This window comes from Hippopotamus amphibius, chromosome 11 (genome assembly GCF_030028045.1).
Source record: "Hippopotamus amphibius kiboko isolate mHipAmp2 chromosome 11, mHipAmp2.hap2, whole genome shotgun sequence".
NCBI lineage: Eukaryota > Metazoa > Chordata > Mammalia > Artiodactyla > Hippopotamidae > Hippopotamus > Hippopotamus amphibius.
In genome coordinates, this window is record NC_080196.1 from 12,196,544 (window position 1) to 12,219,395 (window position 22,852).

At 48.1% G+C, this 22,852-nt stretch overlaps 1 protein-coding gene across 2 annotated transcripts in view; it reads left to right on the plus strand.

The window, feature by feature from the left end:
- The first annotated feature begins 3,420 nt into the window (after positions 1-3,420).
- The window catches only part of GMPR (guanosine monophosphate reductase), a 43,517-nt gene continuing 24,085 nt past the window's right edge, over positions 3,421-22,852 (plus strand). The window contains exons 1-4 of one of the 2 annotated variants that reach the window (XM_057700121.1): positions 3,421-3,773; positions 10,517-10,636; positions 12,834-12,917; positions 16,009-16,182. In XM_057700121.1, coding sequence (XP_057556104.1) covers positions 3,687-3,773; positions 10,517-10,636; positions 12,834-12,917; positions 16,009-16,182 — 465 coding nt within the window. In that variant the 5' untranslated portion in view covers positions 3,421-3,686. The remainder of the gene's footprint in view (positions 3,774-10,516; positions 10,637-12,833; positions 12,918-16,008; positions 16,183-22,852) is intronic. The other variant, XR_009048106.1, reaches the window with a different exon arrangement.

The window sequence follows — 22,852 nt, forward strand, 5'->3', positions numbered from 1 at the left end:
GAATATAACTTTCATATTAGTAGAGGAGGGAAAAAGCAAATGCTAAAAAATTCTGCCATGCATGCTAAAATTAGAAGAAACTTCAGTGAGAAATAGGATAGTTGTACAGCCTCAAAATATCTCCCCGAATTTATTTACTAATATCTGGGTGGTATTAACACACATCCACAAATTCTTTGACACTCTTTCCTCGTAGGGGTGGAGCTAAATCCACTCTGCTTGAGTGTGGGCTGGCTTAGAAACTCGCTTCTAGTGAATAGAGCACAGACAGCGAAAATGGTTACTTTACAGTGGAGAAACCTGGCAGATACCACCTTATCGAAGTCATCAAGGTTCACATCACCAGTAATGTCACATTAATTTTATGAACCCCTGATATGATACAGTGAGAAGAGTGCTTCACCTCTGTGGTATCTCTCTTTCTCTCTCACGCACACCCCCATGACCCAAGTCTTACATTAAGAAAACATCAGGGCAACTCAAATTGAGAGACAAAATACATGACCAACTCTCTTCAAAAGTGTCAAGGTCATAAATGATAAGGAAAGTCTGAGAAACTTGTCACAGATTGGAAGAGACTAAGGATGCTCTCGGTGCTGACTACTAGATGAAATGAAGTTTGAAATCCTGGTTTGAATCCTGGAACAGAAAAAAAAAATTAGTAGAAAAATTGGTGTGACAGTCAGGCCCTAGGCTAGATTCCAGGATCCCCACCTCCTGGAGCTCATGCCCTTTTATAATCCCCTCCTGTTGGGTGTGGGTGGGACCTATGACTTGCTTTACCGGACAGAATATGGCAAAGTGATGAAACTACTCTAGTGGTTACATTTTGTTAAACAGGACTCCATCTGGCTAGCAAACAAATTCTCTCTATTGCCAGCTCTGAAGAAGCATGCGTTTAGGAAATACATGGACATGTTGGAGAATCCTATATGGCAAGGATCTAGGAGTGGAGAGAAGCCGCTAGCAAGAATCTGAAACCCTCAGTTCTGCAGCTGCAGGAAGTGTATTCTCGCAACAATCTGAGAGAGCTTGAAAGCGGGTGGAAGCTGGTGTTTCCCCAGTTGAGGTTCTGATGAGATCAAGTTCCAGCTAACACCTGCATTGCAGTCTCATAAAACCTTGATGCAAAGAACCCAAGTAAGCCAGACCCAAACTTCTGCCCTATAGAAACTGTATTTTTAAGACTGCTAATTTTTTTGGTAATTTGTTACATAGCAATAGAAATGAAAACAACTGCTAAAAGTGAAAGTTACACTTTTAAAACTTCAAATTCTTTAAGTTTCCAAATTTAGTTTCCTAATCATCTTATTCTAAGTTTAGCACATTTTACCATAAAGCAGCCTTGGAAAAGGTTTAGTCCTGTTCATAAATGTAATTAAATTTCTATAAACATGTTACATTGCATATTTAAATTTAATATATTCATTTTCTTTTTAGTGCTTTAATTGTCTGACAAGTAAAAATCTTCCCATTTAAATAACTCATAAATCTAATAAATTTAAATTATAAATAGGTTGACCCTTATGTTCTTGTGACTATTTCAACTCTGCCTACAGACTTGGTAAGACTGTACCTTAAAATAACAAATTGTAGGGGAGAAAAAATAATTTTCCCTCTACCCTTCTGAGTTCTTAGCTGAGACCCCTGAAACATGATTTTGTGCCTGGGAAGAGGGCAGGTATGATGGAACATTCCAGAAGGAAAGGGAATGGAATGTGTAAAGTGAGCTTCCATCTCTATCCTAATAGAAAGGGAGTGGGCAAGAAACGAAGAGGACAGATACCATCCCGGTAAATGAGCAAGGGCACCCTAAGGAGACTTCTCCTTTAAGACATCGTAGGTAATACTGACTATAAAGCCCACACTCACGCCTGTTACTTTCACTCCAGGCAGATGCTTAATAACGTTAGTTTCTTTTCCCTCTTGGGAGAATCATTTTAAATCACCATACCATAGAATAATTATATTTTCTTTTGTTTTTAATTAGGAACTTAAGATCAGAATTAAGTTCCCTTTCCCTACTTTGAAATTAAGCGGCCCATCTAGCTGGCTCACAAAAATTTGATAAGGGTTATAAATATTTCGTCTGCCCAAAGAATCGTGGCAACTTTCGTTCTCTCCCAGATAACTTTCATTTCCTTTCATGAACCTTCAAGAACTTCCTGTGGGGCAAAGATGATGACAGCAAGTTAGGTGGGGTAAGAACAAATCATTTGTGGACATTTGTGTTGAATGAATATTGTGATGTCTTTATGGTCAGCTGTACCAAATGTGAGTTCATTGAGAACAGGTCAAGCCTGCAGACGACTGAAGAAAATGAAAGGTGATCCCTGCCTTGTGCAGTTAGCAGTCTCATTTGAGGATATAAAGCAGAAAGCACATAATGTAACATGTGACCCCAAATAAATAGCTACTATTTATTAACTATGGGAGACACACACACACACACACACACACAAATACACAAATTTAATTCTCCCCAAAACCTGGGAGAGGATAGCATTAAACATTTTTCTTCACCTTTTAACTTAAAACTGAGGTTTAGAGAAATTGACTCCCCGGAGGTCATCCAGCTAGAAAGTGGTGGGGTCAGGTTTTGAACCCAGGCAGAGAGAGGTCCCAGGACAAAAGCAGCTACAGCTAAGGTGGTAGTTAAGTTTTAAGGGCTGAGAGATTTGGTATTTAACTTTACTGAGACCTTGGGCAAGTTATTTCCATTATATGGTCCTCACTTGCCTTATCTGCAAACTGGCTCCTTCCTCATTTGGGTGGTTGTGCGAGTGACTGGGCAGGTGCAGGCCGAGCACTTGTGCACGTTTCTAATTTATAATGACTACTCACTGTGGTCAACAAGTGAATTAAAAATAAAGTGACATCACCCATGACTCTCAGAAGGACTCAAGCCCCTCGAATCCCAAGATCTACGCCGACTATAGACATCACCGCTTTTATTCAAACGAGCAAACAAACCCCTGAAACTCCAAAAGGAATTCAAAAACTGCCTCAACCAGCCCACCGCTGCTAAATAGAGTCACCTGCCCACTCTCTTCCTCATTCTACCCAACTTCCCCCGGGTTTCTTAGTTTTGGGCACGTGAGAGGTGTGACTCAGCACCTGCTGGGCACCCGGGGCTTGAAATTAGAGAAAGGAGGAGCCAGGTCACGTGCCGAGTCTCCTCTCGATAGGGGACCTCGGTGACAGACCAGACGGTGTGCATCCCTCCTCGGCCCCAACGCCCGCCACTTCGACCGCCGCGATGAGCAAGGCCATCCACAGGGGCGGGCGGTGGTTAAAAACGTCACCCCAGCGGACTTCTTAGCTGGTGTCTGGTCCGTCCCCAACTCGCCCCTCCTCCCCCACTCCTCCTCCTCCCCTCCCCTCCCTCTTCCTCCCCCTCCCCTCCGCGCCCCTCTCCCTCCCTCCCCCTCCCCGTCGCCCCCACCCCCCCGCGGAGGGGGCGGGTCGGGGGCGGCTGGAGGCGTCTGGAGGCCTTAACGGCGCCGCGGGCAACCCCGGCGTTCCCGCAGCGCCGCCCCGCCCCCCGCACACCGGCGGCCCCGCCCCTCCCACGTACGCCCCGCCCCCTCCCGTGTACGCCCCGGCTGCTCCCGCCCTCCCCCGCCCGCGCTGCAGGAAGGAGCTGCGGGCTCCAGCCGCGCCGGTCCGAGCGCGCTGCCGGCACCATGCCCCGCATAGATGCGGACCTCAAGCTGGACTTCAAGGATGTCCTGCTCCGACCCAAGCGAAGCAGCCTCAAGAGCCGAGCCGAGGTGGGGCCCTTCGAAAGCTGCATTGGGTGGGATTTTTTTTTTTCTTCCACAGTGTCTCGGGGGAGGTGGGTGCAAGGCGCTGGGATGTGCCAACCTTGCCAGCTTTTCTGTGTGTCTGGAGATGGATGGGACGCTGACCTCCTTTGCCCTCCTCACCACCGTGGAAAGGGAAAGCCAGCTGGTTCCCTGCCAGGACATGAGGTGTCTTTGAGGGGTCCGACTCCGGCTTAAAATTCTAAATGCGTCCGGTTGGGTGGGCGAACTAGACCTCAGAGGAGCGAAGACCAAGCGGCCGACTGATTTAGAAAGGAATGCGGGCGGGTAGGGGTAGAGGGGTGCGCATAGGGAGAAAAGGACACCGCGGAGCCGAAGTGTAAAGGGGAAGGAAATTTTTTGGCAGCGTCTCTCAGTGCGGAGAACTCTGGCTGTTTCAGTATCGGGTCCAGCGGTGGAATTTTTTAAAAAGGTCTGAAAAACAGGGAAACTCCGGGGCAAAAGTTCAGGGTTTACTTTCTGCGTTTCAGTGGCCTTCTGGGAGTGAGGCTGGGGACCTGTGCCTGGAGACAGCCACTTACTGGACAGCTGCAGTCCAGCCCAGTCTTTGGGAAGCTGGGAGCTCCGGGCTGAGGGCGTAGGGGTTGGGGGCGAATGGGAGCGCTGGAGGGGGGTCGGTTTTTCTGGTTCTGCCTTCATGAGAGCAAAGCCTGAGGAACAGGTGGAGGCCAGACTGGAAATAGCCAGGGAGTGGGGGCAGGAGGAAGGTCAAGCCTTGAAGGATAAACTAGTTGCATAGAAAGGCAGAGTCCCCTGGAGTCGTGTATGCTGGTGACCGTGGCTTTGCTTGGTGGGCTGAGAGCTGGAGACGAAGAGGCGGAAACTGCTGGGTCTGGAGGCGGGGGCTGCAGAAGTAAACAGGCGGAGGCTGAGCCAGCACACTGCTCCATCCGCCCCACTCCCAGGACCAGAAATAAATCCCCTTGCGAGGAACTGGGCTGCCTGCCTGTGCCCGGGCCTGACTCCTAGCTGCAGTGCCTGGTGCTGCCAGCTGAGGGCTTGTTTGAATTAAGGAAACCTCCTGCTTTAGCCAATGACCAGAACCAACCAACTCACCTTCTCAAGCAGGAGGGTGGGCAGCTGGAGCCAGGACTGTAAGAGGCTAGGAATGATTAACCCTTATCACCCTGGATTGGTCACCTCTGTTCCTGTCCTCTGTTGTGTCCTTTCGGGTGCTCAAGAGCTGGGCAGACACTTAGAAGAACAATAAACAGCTGGGCTGGCAGGCCCAAGTCTCCTGAAGTCTAAGCAGTAGCTGGTACCTGAGTCCAGACCAAGATGAGATGTGTGTGTGTGTTTGGGGGGGGGGGGGTGTCTGGGCAGACTAATAAATCTGTGACCTCAATTGTCTAAATATTGGTTCACAATTCACTTAGTAGAGAGAAACTTATTTTAAGGAAAATTATGTTTAAAACAAGGATATGTTATGTGTATTTTCTGAAGCAGGAAACCTCTTGTAAAGGTAAAACATTCAGAATTTATGTAATAGAATGAATTACTCTTTCCCAGGGAATCATAGGATGTTGTTGTGCATCATTTGGTTTCGTAATTTGGGCTGATTGAAAGTGTTAATGTCCCAGCTTCCCATGACACCTTGCAGCCTATGTGTACACATAGCAGTGAGATCTCTGTGCCCTTGAGAAGTGTTTTCATATTTCCATGTTTGTGGGCGTTTGCCAGCTCCCTGCCTGGAAACCTGAGTTAACTGGCATTGCCTTTCTGTTTGGTTCCCCTCATGGTTTAGCAGCTTGCTGGTCGCCCCCAGCCCCACCTGACTGCCTGCTTCAGTGATGTTGAGGGTTCTAGGTGGACCTCTAATCCCCTCTGAAGGTTTTCTCAGTTTGCTTGTGGATGCCTGAAATTTCTTGTCCGCAGATGAGAACTTTGCATTGTACAACTAGAGAGAATCCTAAAATGTATGCCCCCAGGCAGAATGATACCTGAGTGTCAATTCGAAACTAAATGGTAAATGACCGGACTTTGAGCCTAACCAGAGAGCAGAGCTGAGTGATGCCAGGAGAGAAAACATTGGAGCCAGGAGAGAAAACATACCCTGTGAGAGCAGAGTCTGGCTGGGAAGGGAGAGTTGTGACTATTGACAAGATTCATCACTGCAGCAGTTTTGCTAAGAGCCGGGCCTGCTGCTGGAGGCAGTGAGCAGGAAATGGAGAGAAAGGCAGAGTGCCCTCCCACTCAGAAGTTCAGTGCTTCTGCAAGGGCCTTTCCACAAGTGTCACATAAAATGAATTTGAGGTCAACTCCCAGGGGCAAAGGGTACAGGTGGAGATGGCCCAGGTGGCCTTCCTGTGGTTGTACCAGCTGGGCATTCATCCTCACGGTCCATCCATTGTCTGTCCTCATGTCTTCATAAGGCCTTGGGCCGCAAGGATAAAGGGCCACAGGGCTGCGTGGGAGCATTTGGGTAATCGTCTCAGAGGAAGTGACGTGTTGATTGGGCAAGACCTGTGTCTCTCTTTGACACCCTGAGGAGGTGACATCATCCCTTGTCTCCCTGAGTATTTGCTTCCTCAGGACCCATTCCTTGCTCCAGCATCCCACCCTAGTCCTTAAGGTAGTACGATTTAAAAAAAAAACCCACAAACTTAACGCAACCGTAACGTTGGAAGTCAGACAGTGAAGGAATTTGCAGCAGAAAATTGGCCACTTACTTGTCCTGGGACAGGGAAGACATGACCAGTGAGTGATCAGTTTCCTTAAGACTCCACAGTCGTTCTTTGATCAGTGGTCCAGTGAGAAGTGGACCAGCTCTGGTGAGTTCTGGTGCAGCCTCAGTGGACAGCAGGCTGGCCCGAGGGGAACAAGACCATGGCAGAGGAGAGAGAATGTCAGCTGGGAGAAAGGAGACCTGGCTTCTTCCAAGCTCTGAGCTAATTATTTTCTTACCTGAGCTCTGTATTTGTTTCCTGGGGCTGCCGTAGCAAAGCACTGCAGACTGGGTGGCTTACACAGCAGAAATTTATTGTCTCATGGTTCTGGAAGCCCCAGGTCTAGATGTCAGCAGGGTTGATTCCTTCTGAGGGCTGTGAGGGAGAACCTTCTACACTTCTCTCCTACCTTTGGGTTGTTTGCACACAACCTTGGTGTTTCTTGGCTTGTAGATGTGTCTTTCCCGGCTCTGCCTTCCTCTTCAATCAGCGTTCTCCCTTTCTGTGCGTCTCTGTCCCAATTTCCCCTTTTTATAAGAACACCAGTCATGCTGGAATGGGGCCCACCCTAACAATCTTATCTTATCTTCATTATCCACAAAGACCCTATCTCCAGAAAAGGCCGCATGCACAGGTACTGATGGCTGGTATTGCAGTGCCTTTTTGGAGAGAGACAGTTCAAATCCTAACAGCCTGTGTACATTTTGCTCTGTAACGTTGGCGGGTTTGACTGGGCTTGGTCTTAATGAAGGCATCAGAATCACCTAGGGAGACACTCCAAAATACACATAATGTCTCCATCACAAAGGTTCTGACTTACTAAGTTTGGGGTGGCCTGAGCATGTGTGTTTCGGGAGTCATCCCGCGGTGATTCAGATGTGCACCCAGGTGCCGGGACTGGCCAGCAGAGCCTTCGCGTTGGTGGAACCCTGTGGCTCTCGGGTCGTGTGTGGCTGCATGTGCGTCTCTGAATCCTGGCACCTGACGGTGAAACTTCCAGAGGACTGAGCATGTTCACAGGGCCAGGCTGGGGCGTACCACACGTTGCTCTGAAAGGCTGGGGGCCAAAACACAGTCTCATCCTTCCCCTCAACCAGACATTAATTTATTCCCTTTTCGAGGACCACAGAGATGGAAGGCTTTGCCCCTATGCTTCGACTTAGAGTCTACAGGTGAGACAGATAATGAATAATCTTATAAGAGAATTGCTTTACTCAGCACCGTCCACAGATTTAGGCAAAAGAGGCCCTTGCCCCAGACCCCACTTCTGCTCCCCTGTTCCCTCCTCGCTGGACAGGGCTGAGGGCTGGACCTTTCCCTGTAGGCCATGCTCCAGACACTCAGGAGCCTGGATTTCCTGCCCAAATGACCTCAAGCTGATTCTAAGACCTGCATGGAGGGGCTCTTCCCCAGGTGTGTTTCGCAAGGGCCAGCCATGCTGCTGATATGCTCGCCTCTAACCTCAGAGAGTGGCCAGGTGACCGCTGTTTGGGGGGATGGACATGTGTGCATGGAGCTTAGTGTGCAAACTGGGGTGTCCGTGTGTGCACAGAAGGATGTGCGTGGGAAGAGACGGGGGCCAGGGCTGGCTCCCGTGACACCATGTTCTGGTGCTTTCCAGGTCATTAATGAAATTGTGTTGTCAAGGTAGGAGGATGGAACAAAATTTGTGTAGCAGCTCCTTACATGTTGCTCATAATGTTGAGAGATTTAGAAACATGGCAGGTGGGCCTCCGTTTGTACTTTTGGGCCCCCAAATGTTGGGCTGTAGGACTGACTGTGACGAAGGTGTGTAAAGAACAGCAGAAGCGTGTATTTTTGAGGTGGGGAGGGGTGGCTTACTACTTCATGTGCCCTTTCAAGCCAGGCTTAGCAGAGAGGGAGTCTGGAGGTGCTATATTTGGTGTGTCGAGCAGCTGTGGCAGATTAAATGCCAAGCTTTGTTTCTGGTGGCTAGAATATTTCAAATATTTCTCTCTCTTGGTGAACAACTGGTCTGTTTTGGGTGTATGTGTGTCTGTGCCTTTTTCTCCTTGTGGATAAGGTCGGGAAGATATTTTCTTATTCCTGGAATTAACGATTGCATAGACTCCGCCACACGGAGGAGTAGAACTGAGGGGAAGAGTTCATTGTCAAGGCTGACCTTTTCCGTGGAGGACTTTTTTGCGTGCTGCCGACAGGTTTTGGAGTGCCAAGAAAAAAAGCATTGTGAGCTCAGCTGGGTGCAGAGTGCCACAGCCCTCCCATGCTGCTTCTTTGAAGAAGTATAAGTAACTTGAGACCAAGGAATTCTGATTGTCTTAAGCCTGCAAAGCCAAAATGGTAGAGGGCCATTAGCAGCCCAGAAGGGTGCAGTTAATAGACCCCTTCAGTTATCTTTCAGGATGCAGATTGAACTTGCTTCACTGAAGTAGAACGAAGCATCATAATGAAGGAAGTCGGGAAGGGGATGAGCTGCCTCCCGCAAGTGCTCCTGCACTGATGGTCTCATTTCCCCTCGCTGTTTAAGGCCAGCGCTGCCATTTTTATGACTTTATTTGCCCAGGAAGCCTTCTGTGTGTAGAGGAGCAGGAGGTGTGAAAAGGCCAAAAGACCTGAGGTGTCCCCTGGTGTTTTGATATGTTGATGGCAAAGTTGCCTCCATTTAAAAAAAAAAAAATAAAAGGCTCTAGACAAACATTGGTAGGAAAGGATTATGGCCGCCGTCCGCAGTAAGCCAGGATTAACATAGGTCCAAATTCTTGCAGAAGCTTAAGATTCACAGCTGTGTTTGTCCTGCCAGTTCTTCATGGGGAGGCATCCCCTTCCAGGAGGGACTGTATCCCTTAGGGTCCAGCTGAGGAAACAAACATTGCTGAATATTTAAAACAGGAAATTTAATATGAGGCATTGTGACACAGGTGAGGTGCCAGATGGGATACTGGGGGACCCCAGAGAGTGGCAGCAGAGAAACCACTTCCAAAGGGCAGGATCCCTCTGTGAGCTGGAACCAAGACCTTGCAGGCCAAGGCAGAGGGAGTCTGGGACAACTACTCTGACTACACCCAGGCCCACCTCCCCCACTGCCCTCCCATGGTCCACCAGTGACCCCACTGGCCAAACCCAGCCAGAAACCAGCCTGGAAAGTGGAGTCTGCAGGGGGTGATCACCTTGGGATAAGAGCAGAGCAGGGGAAGGATGAGCACTGCATCTGTGCACATACAGGCCTGGAATCTGCCTGGTATCAAAGAAGTGATTTCGATTCTGCTAGCTCTTGGCCAGGGCCTGGCCCTACCCACAGCTTTTGCTGAGCCCACCTCCCTGGCCTAGCTCTCGGTCTGGGTTCCTGATCGCTTGAGTTAGTCATAAACACCCTGAACTTGGAGTTATGGTAGAATTGGAGCTGTTTGCAAGTCAAAGGAACAAGTGGTTATGTGCACAGACATGGCTGCAATGTCCTTCCTCCCGACTCTTTGAAAGATGCTGATAGTTACAGAACAGCTGAGAAGGTTGAAGGGCTAAGGGATTAATGGTTTGCAGCTGACTGCAGGGTGAATTTGGAGGGCCTGGTTCTTTTTGAAGGTGAGAATTAAAGGGAGGGCCTTGGTTGGCAGGGAAGAATGGAGTGGATTTTCCCAGAAGGGGAACGGCCCCTCCAGCGCTTGGAAGTGGGGAAAGGTGACTTGTTTGTGGGTCTTTGGGGCTAGGATGGAGCAGGCTGGGGACAGAAGGTAGCAGGGGGATGGGAGAGGCTGTTGAAGGAGGGAGCTTCCCTTTCAGAGGCTGGACTTGATGGCAGAACAGGTAGTGCCTTGTACTGGTGTTTGAGGACTGTCAGGAGTTCAGTTTTTGCACCTGGGTAACAACCCGTGACTCCAGTTCCTCAGGGATTCACCTGTCTTTAGAAGTCCTGGCCCAGCCCCTAAGAGAATCCAGGGACCGAGGTACATACCCTTCCTTTGTGTCTTTCCACTTGCTCCAAGCTCCAGAAATTCTGCCGAAATCGCATAAAGAGCCAAGGACTTCCTTTCCCTTTTGCAATAGGTGGATCTCGAGCGGACCTTCACATTTCGGAACTCGAAGCAGACCTACTCAGGGATTCCCATCATTGTGGCCAACATGGACACCGTGGGAACGTTTGAGATGGCAGTGGTGATGTCACAGGTAGGATGGCAGGCTTTTTCCCTCTTGTGCTCACACTGGGCAGGTTGTCAGGAGCCCACCCTGGACTCATTCACACTCAGGGAAGAAGAAAAAAGTGAGACACTTTGGGCCATTCATTGTGTCCGAACTGTTTGGTCCTGAGTGATTGGTGCTGGAGACGCTTCTCTCTCTTTTCCATCGGAAGGTGGGTGGAGTCTGGACTTTGCATTCAGTGAGATGGTCTAGATCTGCATCTATTTCTTCCTTGAAAATGCCCATGATAGTTTTGGAAATTAGTGACACAGAGAAGTTGGACATTGTGCCACATTATCCAGTTAGATGAGTGTCATATTAATAGAAGAATGACACCTCCTTTAAAATGAAGATAGAGCCGCTTCGTCTGTGCTGTAGCATTTATTACATCATGTACATTTATTACATCATTTGGTACCTACAAACTTAGGTACCAAGCACAGAATATAATGTGTATGATGTGGACACAGCTCCACAGGGTGGGTTCCTTGTACGGTTGAGGAAACCTGAGGCAGAGAGGGAGAGCAGCGGTCACTTGGCTCAAGGCATTTAGGAAGGTAGACACAGAGCCAAGATTCAAACCCAGACCGACTCCAGAATAAGAGATTTACCTCCCAACTTATACCGACAGATAATAGTACAAGCTCAGGGTCCCTTGAGCCAGCTGCTGTCTCGTTGCCTATAAAGGGAGTAGCTAGTATCCTGGCTTTAGAAAAATAAAAACAAGGCTATTTGTGGGGAAAACCTTTGTCTCACGCATTTGTCTACGTTTGTGTCCGAGGTTGAGTGCATCTTATTCATCATAGATGTGAAATGTTTGCTCCTGATGCACAGAGTATGTGCCTCTATTTCTGTAGATAAAGCCTGCCAAGTGGAGAGATAAATCCAATTAGTTGAAAAGAGCTTCTTGCTGTGGGCAGCACGGCTAACCTCAGGAGGTGCTGGGATTCATTATTAGCCAGTGATTAGATGGAAGATTTTCAAACAAACTATGCGCTCACAAAATGGAGTGGGGGGTGGTCTGAGTCCAGAATCAGTTGTATTGTCTGTCCACCCTCAGCTCCCATTGAACTTTGAGCTGGAGGCTAGTAAATTAATTGCAAAAGGAATTTGTAGTTTCTGCTCCGTATCTTTTCCTCGCTCTGCGGTGATCAGCCATTGCTACTAATGAATTATGTATTTGCATAGAAGTGCGTGGAATCAGGGAGCAATAAATAGCCTTGATTAATTCACATATCAGATTACTAGTCCATGAAAGACGGAGAACTTGCTATGCTCTTCCCATTTGCGCAGGAAAGACTCCCCATGAATGAGACAGTGTGCCCTGAAATAGCTAATTGTGTGCATCCCATGAATGTTCCACTTCTTCGATGCACGGAGTTAGGTCCTTGCGTTCATAAAGCGGTAGGATTTTAGGAGAGGGGGCTGAGAGAAGTTAGGAGTGAGGCCCTGGTACAAGAGGAGGAGCATTCAGATTTCAGTTTGATTCTGGCCTTTGCCCCTTTTTGGCCAAGCAGTTGTTAAACTTCTTAAACGTAAGTTTCTGAAGCCCCATCTCTGCCCACAAAGCTACTGTTGCTATGCAAAGTTGTTCTGTGACGTATGTGAAATAACGTATGTGACGTGCTTGCACAAAGTAGGTATTCACTGAACACTTGCTCGGTTGATGGTCATAGATTTAGGATTATGATTTATGTACTTCCCTCCCTCAAGAATACCAACTGCCTCACGGCTTTAGCTTTCAGCAGGAATTGTTTAGGTTGGGAACACAAAGAAAAACTTTCAGGTAGAAGTTGAGGTTCTTTTGGGTGACTAAGCATACCTTTTCCTTCAGGCTGCCCTGCTCATGAGCAGGGCACCAGCCCCCTGTGCCCTCAGTCAAGTGTGGGCTGGACCAGGGCTCTGAGAACTCTCCCTTACTCCACCCCCCAACCTCCTGGCATAGCCTCCTAAATCTTGAATGCTGTATTGTCTGATTAGATTAGAATGGAAAACAGCGGGTTGCGATTTCCCCGGTTACACCTTCATCTGTTTGGGGCTCCTAGGAGCATATTCAAAGCAAATTAAGCGTGAAAGCCTGGAACCCTGGATGCCATTGTCTTGGTGGATCACCCTCGCCATGTGGAGGAAGCAGGAACGGGGCTCCCTTGACGTCTCGTCCTAATGGTGCTGTTTTGTTTTCTAGCACTCCATGTTTACAGCAATTCACAAGCATTACACCCTGGATGACTGGAAGCTCTTTGCTGCTAATCACCCAGAATGCCTGCAGGTATGACTCCACCCTGGTTATAAATTACATTTGTAGCAGGCAAAAGAAAATCTTCAGGGTTGTCAAAAGGATTTGAATTGGTAGAAGACAGACATACAGAGTCCCGAGAGAGAGCGCAGAAAGGCAGTAGTGGTCGTCCAGCCCTTCACCATTGCCAGGAATTTGCCGAGGAAACCTGTTCTGTATTCTTTTTGAAAAAATATTAGGATTGATGAACTCAGTGGCAGAGGAACAATAAAGACGCAGATGTAGAGAACAGACTTGAGGACACGGGGAGGGGGGAAGGAGACGTTGGGACAAAGTGAAAGAGTGCCATTGACATTTATACACTTACCAAGTGTAAAATAGTGGGAAGCTGTTGCATAGCACAGGGAGATCAACTCAGTGATGGGTGATGATCTAGAGGGGTGGGATAGGGAGGGTGAGAAGGAAGCTCGAGAGGGAGAGGATATGGGGATATATATATAAACACAGCTGATGAGCTTTGTTGTACAGCGGAAACTGGCACAACACTGTAAAGCTATTATACTCCAGTAAAGATCAAAAAAATATATATATTAGGATTTACCTGCAAGGAATGTCTTTTTACCCTTGAAAAGTGAAGTGTTCTATCACAAGAGCTTGCGGAGGATCTGGCAGTGTTTCCTGCCAGGGGATGAGTCCAATCTGAGCATGCCTTTTGTCTAGAAAAAACACCTAATTATAACAAGTTATTATAATTGGAGCCGAACATAATGGAGCGGAAAAAGCAGTGTGCCCACCAGGGTGGCTTTAATCAAGAAGACAGATAATCATAAGTGTTGCCGTGGAGGTGGAGAAGTTAGAACCCTCCTACATTGCTGGTGGGAATGTAAAGTGGTGCAGCTGCTACGGGAAACCATTTGGCAGTTCCTCAGAAGGCTCAACTTAAGAGCTACCACGTTACCTAGCAATTCCGTTCCTAGTATAGACCCAACAGACACAGAACTATATGTTCACACAAACCCTTGTGCAGAAATGTTCACAGTAGCGTTACTCATCATAGCCAAAAGGTGGGAACAACCCAATGTCCATCCGCTGATGAATGAGTAAACGAAATGTGGTATATCCATACAGTGGAACATTCAGCTGTGAGAGGGAATGACGTATTGATTCATGCTACAACATGGGTGAACCTTGAAAACGTTTTACCAAGTGAAAAAGCCAGACACAAAAGGCTGTGTATATGATTCTGTTTACAAGACATGTCCAGAATAGGCAGACTTACAGAGACAGAAAGTAGATTCGTGGTTGCCTAAGGCTGGGGGATGGGAGGTTTGAGGGTGAGGACTAAAGGGTGTGGGGATTTCTTTTTGGGGTGATGAAATGTTCTAAAATTGATTGTGGTGATGGATGCACAACTCTGAATATACTAAAAACCACTGGATAGTGCAGTTTAAATAGGTGAATTGTATGTGACTATCTCTCAATACACATACTGAGAAAAAAAAAAAAAAAGGGCAGTTTGAAAATAACAAAAGACCTGGTAGAATGCACCAGACTGTGGTCCTGGCACACTTGGATGGTTCTGCGTCAATGCCGTAGAGAAATCTCTGCATTAGAGGCGCTTTCCTCCGTGGTCAAATCATCTGTGATTGGAAAACGACTTCATATTGTACTGCTTTTCAGGTTACACTGGCTTTTTTGTTTTGTTTTGTTTTGCTTTGTTTTTTGCTGTGCCTTGATTGTATGTAGGTTTTGATCGGTGAAAATGTGGTTTCAGAGATAAAATAGTTCTGGCACACTAGTGAGTCCTTCCTTTTTGTCATAAGTTATTCTTGTGGGTTATCCCTGTTTCACCTTCTTCCCCTCTTCTCTGGAAGAAGTTTGGGGAGCATGAGTTTTCAGCAGTGCATTATGAATCAGAACCTTGGCTTTTTCATTACCAGGTGTGGTCATTTCACTTACTACCCCACCCCCACAAAATTAAAGCTAGTTAGAAAGGGAACATGGTACAGACTCAGTGGCACTGAGAGAAACTAACCAATCTCCAGTTCCACCTGCCAAATAACAGAAATGAAGGGGAGAAAGAACGTGTGGATTTGGCGCACCAGTCAGATTATCAAATGGAGGAGTGAAAATTGGAGTACATGTGTATCATGTTACCAGTGGGTTTACACTCAGTATCTGGGTTGTAGCTACATTGATTTGAGGGGAATAACAGAGGATATTAAGATATGTCCCTTGTCTGTGGCTTATAGTTTAGAGATGTGAGTTAGAATATAAATATTATATAAATTTATAAAATATAAATATCTCATAGAAGGTGAGATGCTGACTCTGGGCACAATCCCATGGGTTAGTTTTACTGAGGCAAAATTACTGAAATCCAAAGAGCTGAGTGTGAGAGGAGCAGAGGGGTGGGTTGGAGAGCACTGGTGCTGGGGAGGTTGGGGGAGAGGGTATCACGGAGGAGGGTGTGGTGGCTTCAGATGTAAACACGTCCCAGTGCAGATGGGAAGGATCATTTCGGGGCTCGTTCGTTCTTGCATTTGAAGGACATTTTGCCTTTTTAGTGTAGACACTAAGACGTGCAGCAACCCTTGCAGGTTACCATTTGCATGTTGTGATAATGTTGTATCAGGAATAAAAATGAAAACAGGAAGGAGTTTTATCAGAGGGGTTTTAGACATCTTTCCCTCTCTCTTCCCACCCCCTAAGTGAGATGCTCAGAGTGACAGCTACAGCTTTGGCGTGAGGAGCCTGCCCTGACCAGCCGCCCTGGCTCTCTTTGCCTCTCATCTCCTCCAGCAGCTCCACGGCTCCGAGTTTCACGTGGAGAGCTTGAGGAGATTAAGCAAAAGCCACGGATGAGATTCTGTGGCTGAGGTCCAGGGCTCCGGATGTGTGCAGTTTAGTGGTGGGAAAGACAGCAGAGTTAGTTTAGATAATGGAACACATGAATCTCACCTCTGCTGCTGCGTGTTTCTTGAGCTGGTCCACTGTGTGATCAGGGTGAGCTGCAGAGGGTCACGGTACCGTGCCCAGAACAGGCGAGTGGATGGAGGTGGGGTCTGACCTCTGCATGCCACTTACTGTTTGTGTCTTACACCTCTTGGTTTATTTGGTACAGCATGTAGCCGTGAGTTCGGGCAGTGGGAAGAATGATCTGGAGAAGATGAGCAGCATCCTGGAAGCCGTACCGCAGGTTAAGTTTATTTGCCTGGATGTGGCCAATGGATACTCGGAACACTTCGTGGAATTTGTGAAGCTTGTCCGGGACAAATTTCCAGAACACACCATCATGGTAGGTATGGTGGGATGACCTTCTCTCTACGGGGAAGCAGAGAAGACTCGCGTGGTGTGTCGGGGGAGTTTCTGGTGCCTTGTTATTAGAAGACTAGTTGAGAATCAGCAGGAAAAGGACAGACAGATCTGAAAACTGGCTCTGCTCTAAAAAAAATGTATGAAATCCAGATCAGTGCCGTAGGGTGTTGGCTCCTTGTCTCTGCTAAATATCAAGTGTTTCTTACCATGCGAGACCTTTAAACCAAGCTGTGTGTCACTGCTTAACAAAGGGTATAGTTTTAAAAATGAAAAGAATGTAACTGGCTTTCTGTTTAACATATTTATGTCATTTCTGCCCCGTTGTCCTGACTAGTAGAAAACTCTGCTGTGAGAGTTGAAATCCACAATACGAACATCTCACGATAGTCAACTCTTACTTGGAAATCACTTGGAGTATTGTTTTACCTAGCATCTTTATTTTTGACTTTTTCTGCCTTTTGGGGGGTATTTTCTTAATTTTTAACACCTTCACTAGTTAGAGCATATATCTGTTATTGCTGGGAAATATGGATTTACAGAAAAATGAACTGGAAACTTCAGAGTTAAATGTGGCTTTTGGAAAACCTATATTGTAATTGTGTGTGCCTTTTCTGGCCTTAATTAGTTGGCAATTATTGATTGACCACTAGATAATTTACCTAACTCACCTTCTACAAATTTTTTTGAACCCAGTTTTTTCGTTTTCTTTTTTTAAACTTTCTTGAAGTATAGTTTATTTACAGGGTGTTAATGTCTGTTATACAGCAAAGTGATTCACTTATACACACACATATATTCTTTTTCATATTTTCCATTATGGTTTATCATAGAATTTTGAAAATGGTTCCGTGTGCTATACAGCAGGACCTTGTTGTTTATGCATTCTGCGTATAAAGTTTGCATCTGCTCACCCCAAATTCCCAGTCCATCCCTCCCCCGCTTCCCCTCCCCTTTGGCAATCGCAAGTCTGTTCTCTATGTCTTCGTTTTACACGTTTTTAATTTAATTTCTGCCCACATTTCATCATTTTAAGGAAGCTGGGAGACAGGAATTAGTATTTCTGTTGACAGAGTTAAATCATCTGTTAAGGATTTCCAAAAATTTTTGAGATAAGTATTTTTATGCTTTCCAATCGCGTGAGAAGGAAGCCTCAAGAACTGGCGCAGGTCAGCCCGCCGTGCCGTGTCTGATGTCGGGTGGGGGCAGCAAGATTCATTTCACTCCCTATGATAGTGCTGCCAGTGTTGTCCTGGGTTTGATAACAGGAACACGGTTTGTTGAGTACCTGCCATGTTTCAGGAGGCCTACATCTGTTCTTTCTCTTCTTTACAACATCTCTGTAAAGAGTAGGAACTGTTGTCCCAAGTTTACCATGGATGAGGAATCCTAATTCCTGATTCTTCGACTTTGGGATTTTCACAAGGTCGCACACCCGCGTTGAGCTGCGGAGCTGGGATTTGGGATCAGGTTGTTCAGAATTCAACCTCCAGGCTCTGCCCCCGGAGACCTGTTACCATGCCCTGTCCTTGTTAACCTTAGTGATGAAGCGGCCTGCTTCCACTAGGCTTGCTTCCCGGTTCTGAGGTGGGGAGGTTGACCTTCTTCAGGCTCGTGCTCTTGGGTGACCCTGTGTCACGATCCAACAATGCGTGTGTATCTAGGCACGAGGCCCCAGCTGGCTATGCTGCCCCTTATCGTCTGTGGAACTGAGAGACTATAAAGCTGGCCTCCTGGGAGGGCAGAAGCCGCCTGCCCCAGGTGGGACCCGATAGCCCTACAAGCATTTGGTATGAAACATAAATTCTGTGTAGTGATAACTGGGATGGTAAAAGGAGCAGGACATCTATTTGAGCAGGAGAGCAGTCCTTGCTTGATTCCTTCTGGTGAGCAGGCGTTGCTGTTGACATTTCTTCTGATCTGAGGTGGTGGGATCTAGATCTTTCCAGATCTTTCCAGTTCACCTCCAGTGTTTTAATTGCTTTGGAGATAAAAGGGAGTGATAAACTTGGGAAGCTGCTGCCCTTTACACCTGTTGGCATTTGGGTGTATAGGAGTGAGTTAAAGGGTTAGGAAGCAGACATTACACTTACTTGATGAAGCAACGTAGCCACTTTTTGTCTTTGATAATTCACATATTCAGTTGTGAAACATGACATACAGACAAGTGCATAAAACATGGATGTTTAATAAACAGTCATAAAAGAAGCAGCTCTGCAGCGAGCCTGCACTCAGCAGCCCTTGCTCCCACCTTGAGAGCCCTGCCCTGCCTGGGGCTCATTTCCTTCCTGATGTGTCCCTGGTTTTGCCATCTACCGTTCCTAAACAACAGCGTTTAATTTTGTCTGTTTTTGAACCTTATGTAAATGGCAGTCCTGCTGCTTATCTTCTGGGTTTTCTCTGGCTCTGTAGTACATTGCGATGTACCCGTGGCGTTTGGTGGAAGCTGTATGATAATACACTATTCCTGGAACAAATTTTTTTTTAATAAATTTATTTGTTGATTGATTGGTTGTGTTGGGTCTTTGTTGCTGCACATGGGCTTTCTCTAGTTGCAGTGAGCGGGGGCTACTCTTCGTTTTGGTGCGTGGGCTCCTTATTGCAGTGGCTTCTCGTTGCGGAGCATGGGCTCTAGGTGCGTGGACTTCAGTAGTTGTGACACATGGGCTCAATAGTTGTGGCTCACGGGCTCTAGAGCGCAGGCTCAGTAGTTGTGGCACGTGGGCTTAGTTGCTCCGTGGCATGTGGGATCTTCCTGGAGCAGGGTTCAAAGCTGTGTCCCCTGCATTGGCAGGTGGATTCTTAAGCACTTCATCACCAGGGAAGCCCCCTGGAACAAATCGTAATCCCACTCCCCAGATGCCCCCCTTGCCTTCGACCTCTTGCTCCACTTTGATGCTGGTTGTTCCACCATTAACATTGGGGAGTGTCCCTGAAGTCAGTGTGACCACATGAGCTGAACCACATTGGGGACACTGCCTACCTTCTGACTCATTCTCCTTTCCTGTGAAAAGGAGGTTGAGGATGAAAAGGATTGGAGCGTTTTTGTGGGGGATCAGATAGGCTGATGTTTTGTTGAGGGTGTGGTGCTCACATAGTAATGTGTTGTGGTGAGTACCACTAGGGGCACGTGCTCTGGGAACGGAGCCGAAGGTGGAAGGCTCACGGAGAAGAAGAATGCGAGTGGGATGGAGGGTATTTGTTTTAAGAAGAGGGAGAAAACTTGTTTAAACAAGGATGGTGGTAGCAGAAATCCCCTGGAACCCCAGGGCCTCCATCGCACACTCCACACAGTGGGCCATGACTTTTAGCTCCACAGCTGGCCATGCCCGGGGCTGAGCAAGCTGCCCATTGTGGAGCCGGGGAGCCTGGGTTCCAGCCCCAGGGAGAAGACCAGGGAGAAGACCAGGGAGAAGACCAGGGAGACGGGTGGTGCAGGAGGGACGCGGGCTGGCAGGACAGGGAAAGGGCATCCTGGCCAGTGCAGCACCTCGCAGTTGCTGCAGGGGGGGTGAGGCAGGGAGGGGGAGATTGACACAGAGTTCCCACCGGCCCCCTGGGCAGCCGCCAACAGCAGGTGCCTCTGCAGCGCTTGCTGGCTGCCCAGGGAATATGTTCTCGTTGCTCGTGTTAGTTTCCCCAGCGATGAGCAGGAGGCTTAGGTGGGGGAGGTGTTTCTCAGCCATGCTTTGCCTGCACGGACCCCTGAGATCTGTGATTCGCTTGGAAACCTCTGGTACTGTTACATCCTTGCTTTTTAGGAAGGTAATTTCTCTGATGGCTTTTGGAGGTGTTGCGAGGATGGATTCGTCCAGTATTTGGGAACTGAAAGGTATATAACACGGGTGCTGAGTGCTGTTGGGATGACTACACTGTACTGAACGGAAGGACCGCTCAGAAGTGTTGGCAGAGCCCGGCGATTCTGAGGTGTCTGCATCAGCGGGAGGGCATGTTGCTGCTGGTGCCCAGCACATCCTGAATTTACGTGGACCCTTTTTTCTTGCCTGTCACCTAAGGCAAGCACTGCCACTGGTCGAGAGGGAGGACGCGGGGAGTTTTAGAAAACGTCATTGGCAGAAAAGAGTCCTGTGAAGATGTTGGGTGTGAGAAGAGCGTGACAGGTCCTCTGGGCCTTTGCCTGGTGGCTTTCAGAGAGGAAAGGGAATGATGTGTTCTTGGGTGTATTCCAGGTACTGTGGAAAAAGGCACTAGCACGGACCAGGCACTTCTGTCTTAGTAATAACTCATCCTTGAGTAAGATAAGAGCACCTGTTGTGCTTTGATGGGAAACTTCATTGTAGAGGGGTCAAGAAACTTTCTGAGGGTCACGCAGCCAGTGAGGGGTGGGTCTGGGATTCACAGCCTGTCCCCATGGCCTGGCATCTCCTGTTATACCACGCTGTAGCCAGGCCACCTGCCAGCTCAGGCTCATTGGGACGCAGGGGTCCCTGTGTTGGGTCTGGGAGGTGCCTTTGTGCTGGTGGCTCTCTCTTTCATTTTTTAAAGATTTTTTTTTTTTTGATGTTGGCCATTTTTAGAGTCTTTATTGAATTTGTTACAATGTTGCTTCTGTTTTTATGTTTTGGTTTTTTGGCTGTGAGACATGTGGGGTCTTAGCTCCCCCACCAGGGATCGAACCTGCACCCCTGCACTGGAAGGTGAAGTCTTAACCACTGGACCGCCAGGGAGGTCCCTGGTGGCTTTTTCTGATCTGGTCCTCAGGACACAGGCCCGTGACACCTAATCTGTTCAGACTAGACTAGCTCTGCTCCCTTGGGGAATGCCAAGTCAGCCACCGTTGGCTGATCCCCAGGTAGCTGTGGCCACGTCCTTGGCATTTCTGCATGTGGCCAGCGGCTCAGGCACCTGCCTGAATTCCTTCTCGCCGTCCTGGTCAGACAAGGTTCTGAGCCCCACGGAGGCCCCGGCTGCTCTGTGCCTCTTCCCCAGGGGCGGATGCTCCTCCGTGTTCCTCGCAGGCGCTGGCCGTGGGCAGCCGAAGGTACCTCCCTGAAGCACAGGGGCCCTCTCAGGCCGAGTCACCTGGGTTTTCTGTTTTCACCCTCTTTCTGGAACTGATGTGAACTGAAACTGCGGCAGAAGCTGTGAAGGGGCTCAGAGGTTCAGCTGATGTTTGTCTCTGAGAGTCACGCAGTAAACTCAGTCTCATGTGCCGTGAAAGGTGGTTATTGCCTTGGCAGCATCTCCTACTTCTTGGTTGCATGGGTAGGTAAAGAGACATCTTTGTGTGCCTGGGGAGAAGGCTCTGACATTCTAGAACCTTTTATTAGGAGTTGGCCCCCAGGCCAGATCCAGCCTGCTGCTCTCTGCTGACCCCTGCCTGAGATCATTCGCAGAAAGGATTTTTCTTGGCATGAGGCCCCAGAAAAGCTGGTAAAAAGTGGCTAGAGAAGTTATTGTTTAATGGGCATGAAATTTCAGTTTAGGTTGATGAAGTAGTTCTGGAGAGGGATATTGCTGAACTTTCTTTATAAACCGTGCAGTGACAATGACCGGTGGGTTTGATCAGCCCCGCGTTATAGCAGGATAGATGGAGACTCAGAGTTAAAGCGATGTTCTTAAAATTACACGGTGAGCGACAAGGCCGCCATTAAACACCCCAGGGTTTTCTGGATCTAAAGGAAAGCTGGAAGAATTGGGGCCGGTTCTTGCTCAGAGGACTTTTATAAAGGATACAGAAGTACTTGAAATGTTTATTCTGTCCCTTTGTATGACTTTTCCCTGGGCCCTCACTCCTGCGCTGCCGTGGAGGAGCAGCGAGGGGCCCGGACAGTGCTTGGCCTCCCCGGGGAGAGGGCGTGCCTAACGGAAATCTCCACCTGCTTGCTTTGGGCCCAGCGGAGGGTCTGTGGCTTCTGGTTTTTCCTTGCTGCCGGGTCATGAGCGAGCTGGACGTGCTGCCACGTGCAGTCACGTTCTGAGCCTCTGGTATCCACTCCCCACAGGAGCTGCTTCAGGCCAAGATAAGCTGACTCCTCGCTCATCACCCCTGGCCAACTCCCCCCACCCCGAGCCTGCAGGCGGCCTGGGCGGTGGGCTGGGCTTTCCCTGGAGCCTGACCGCACTCCACTGGCCTCTCTCGTTTCTGAGTTTGTCTTTTCCTTTCTGCCCTTATGTTTGCCTTTCTTGGTTTCACGCTTGAACAGGCAGCTTTTTGTTCCTGCAGGTGGACACTCACTGTCCTCTCCCCGTCGTCTTTCTGCATCCTTGCTGTGCGGTCCTCAGGCTGGAGGCCTTTTGTAATCATTCTGGGTTTTTCCACACTCAGCCCTCTCTGCGGTGATCGCATCTGACCACGGGTTCAGGACCCTGCAGGCATCTCAGGGAACACGGGGACACCCGCGGGACACCTCTGGGCTTTCAAAATAGCATCAGCTTCCTCCATGCTTCTAAACCTACTTTGATCTCATATGGTTGTACCTGGTATGTCCATCCTGAGCTGATTTATTTGGTGTAAAGTAGGCCCTTTTAAAATAAAATGGTTTGTAGGAGGCATCAGATTGGGGGGAAAGATCCACAATGAAAATGAAACCTCGTAGGGAGCTTAGAGTAGCTGCTTTAACTGTTTTATTTTAACTTATTGTTATTTTTTTTTAAATTTTTATTTTATTTTTAAATTTTATTTTGAATTT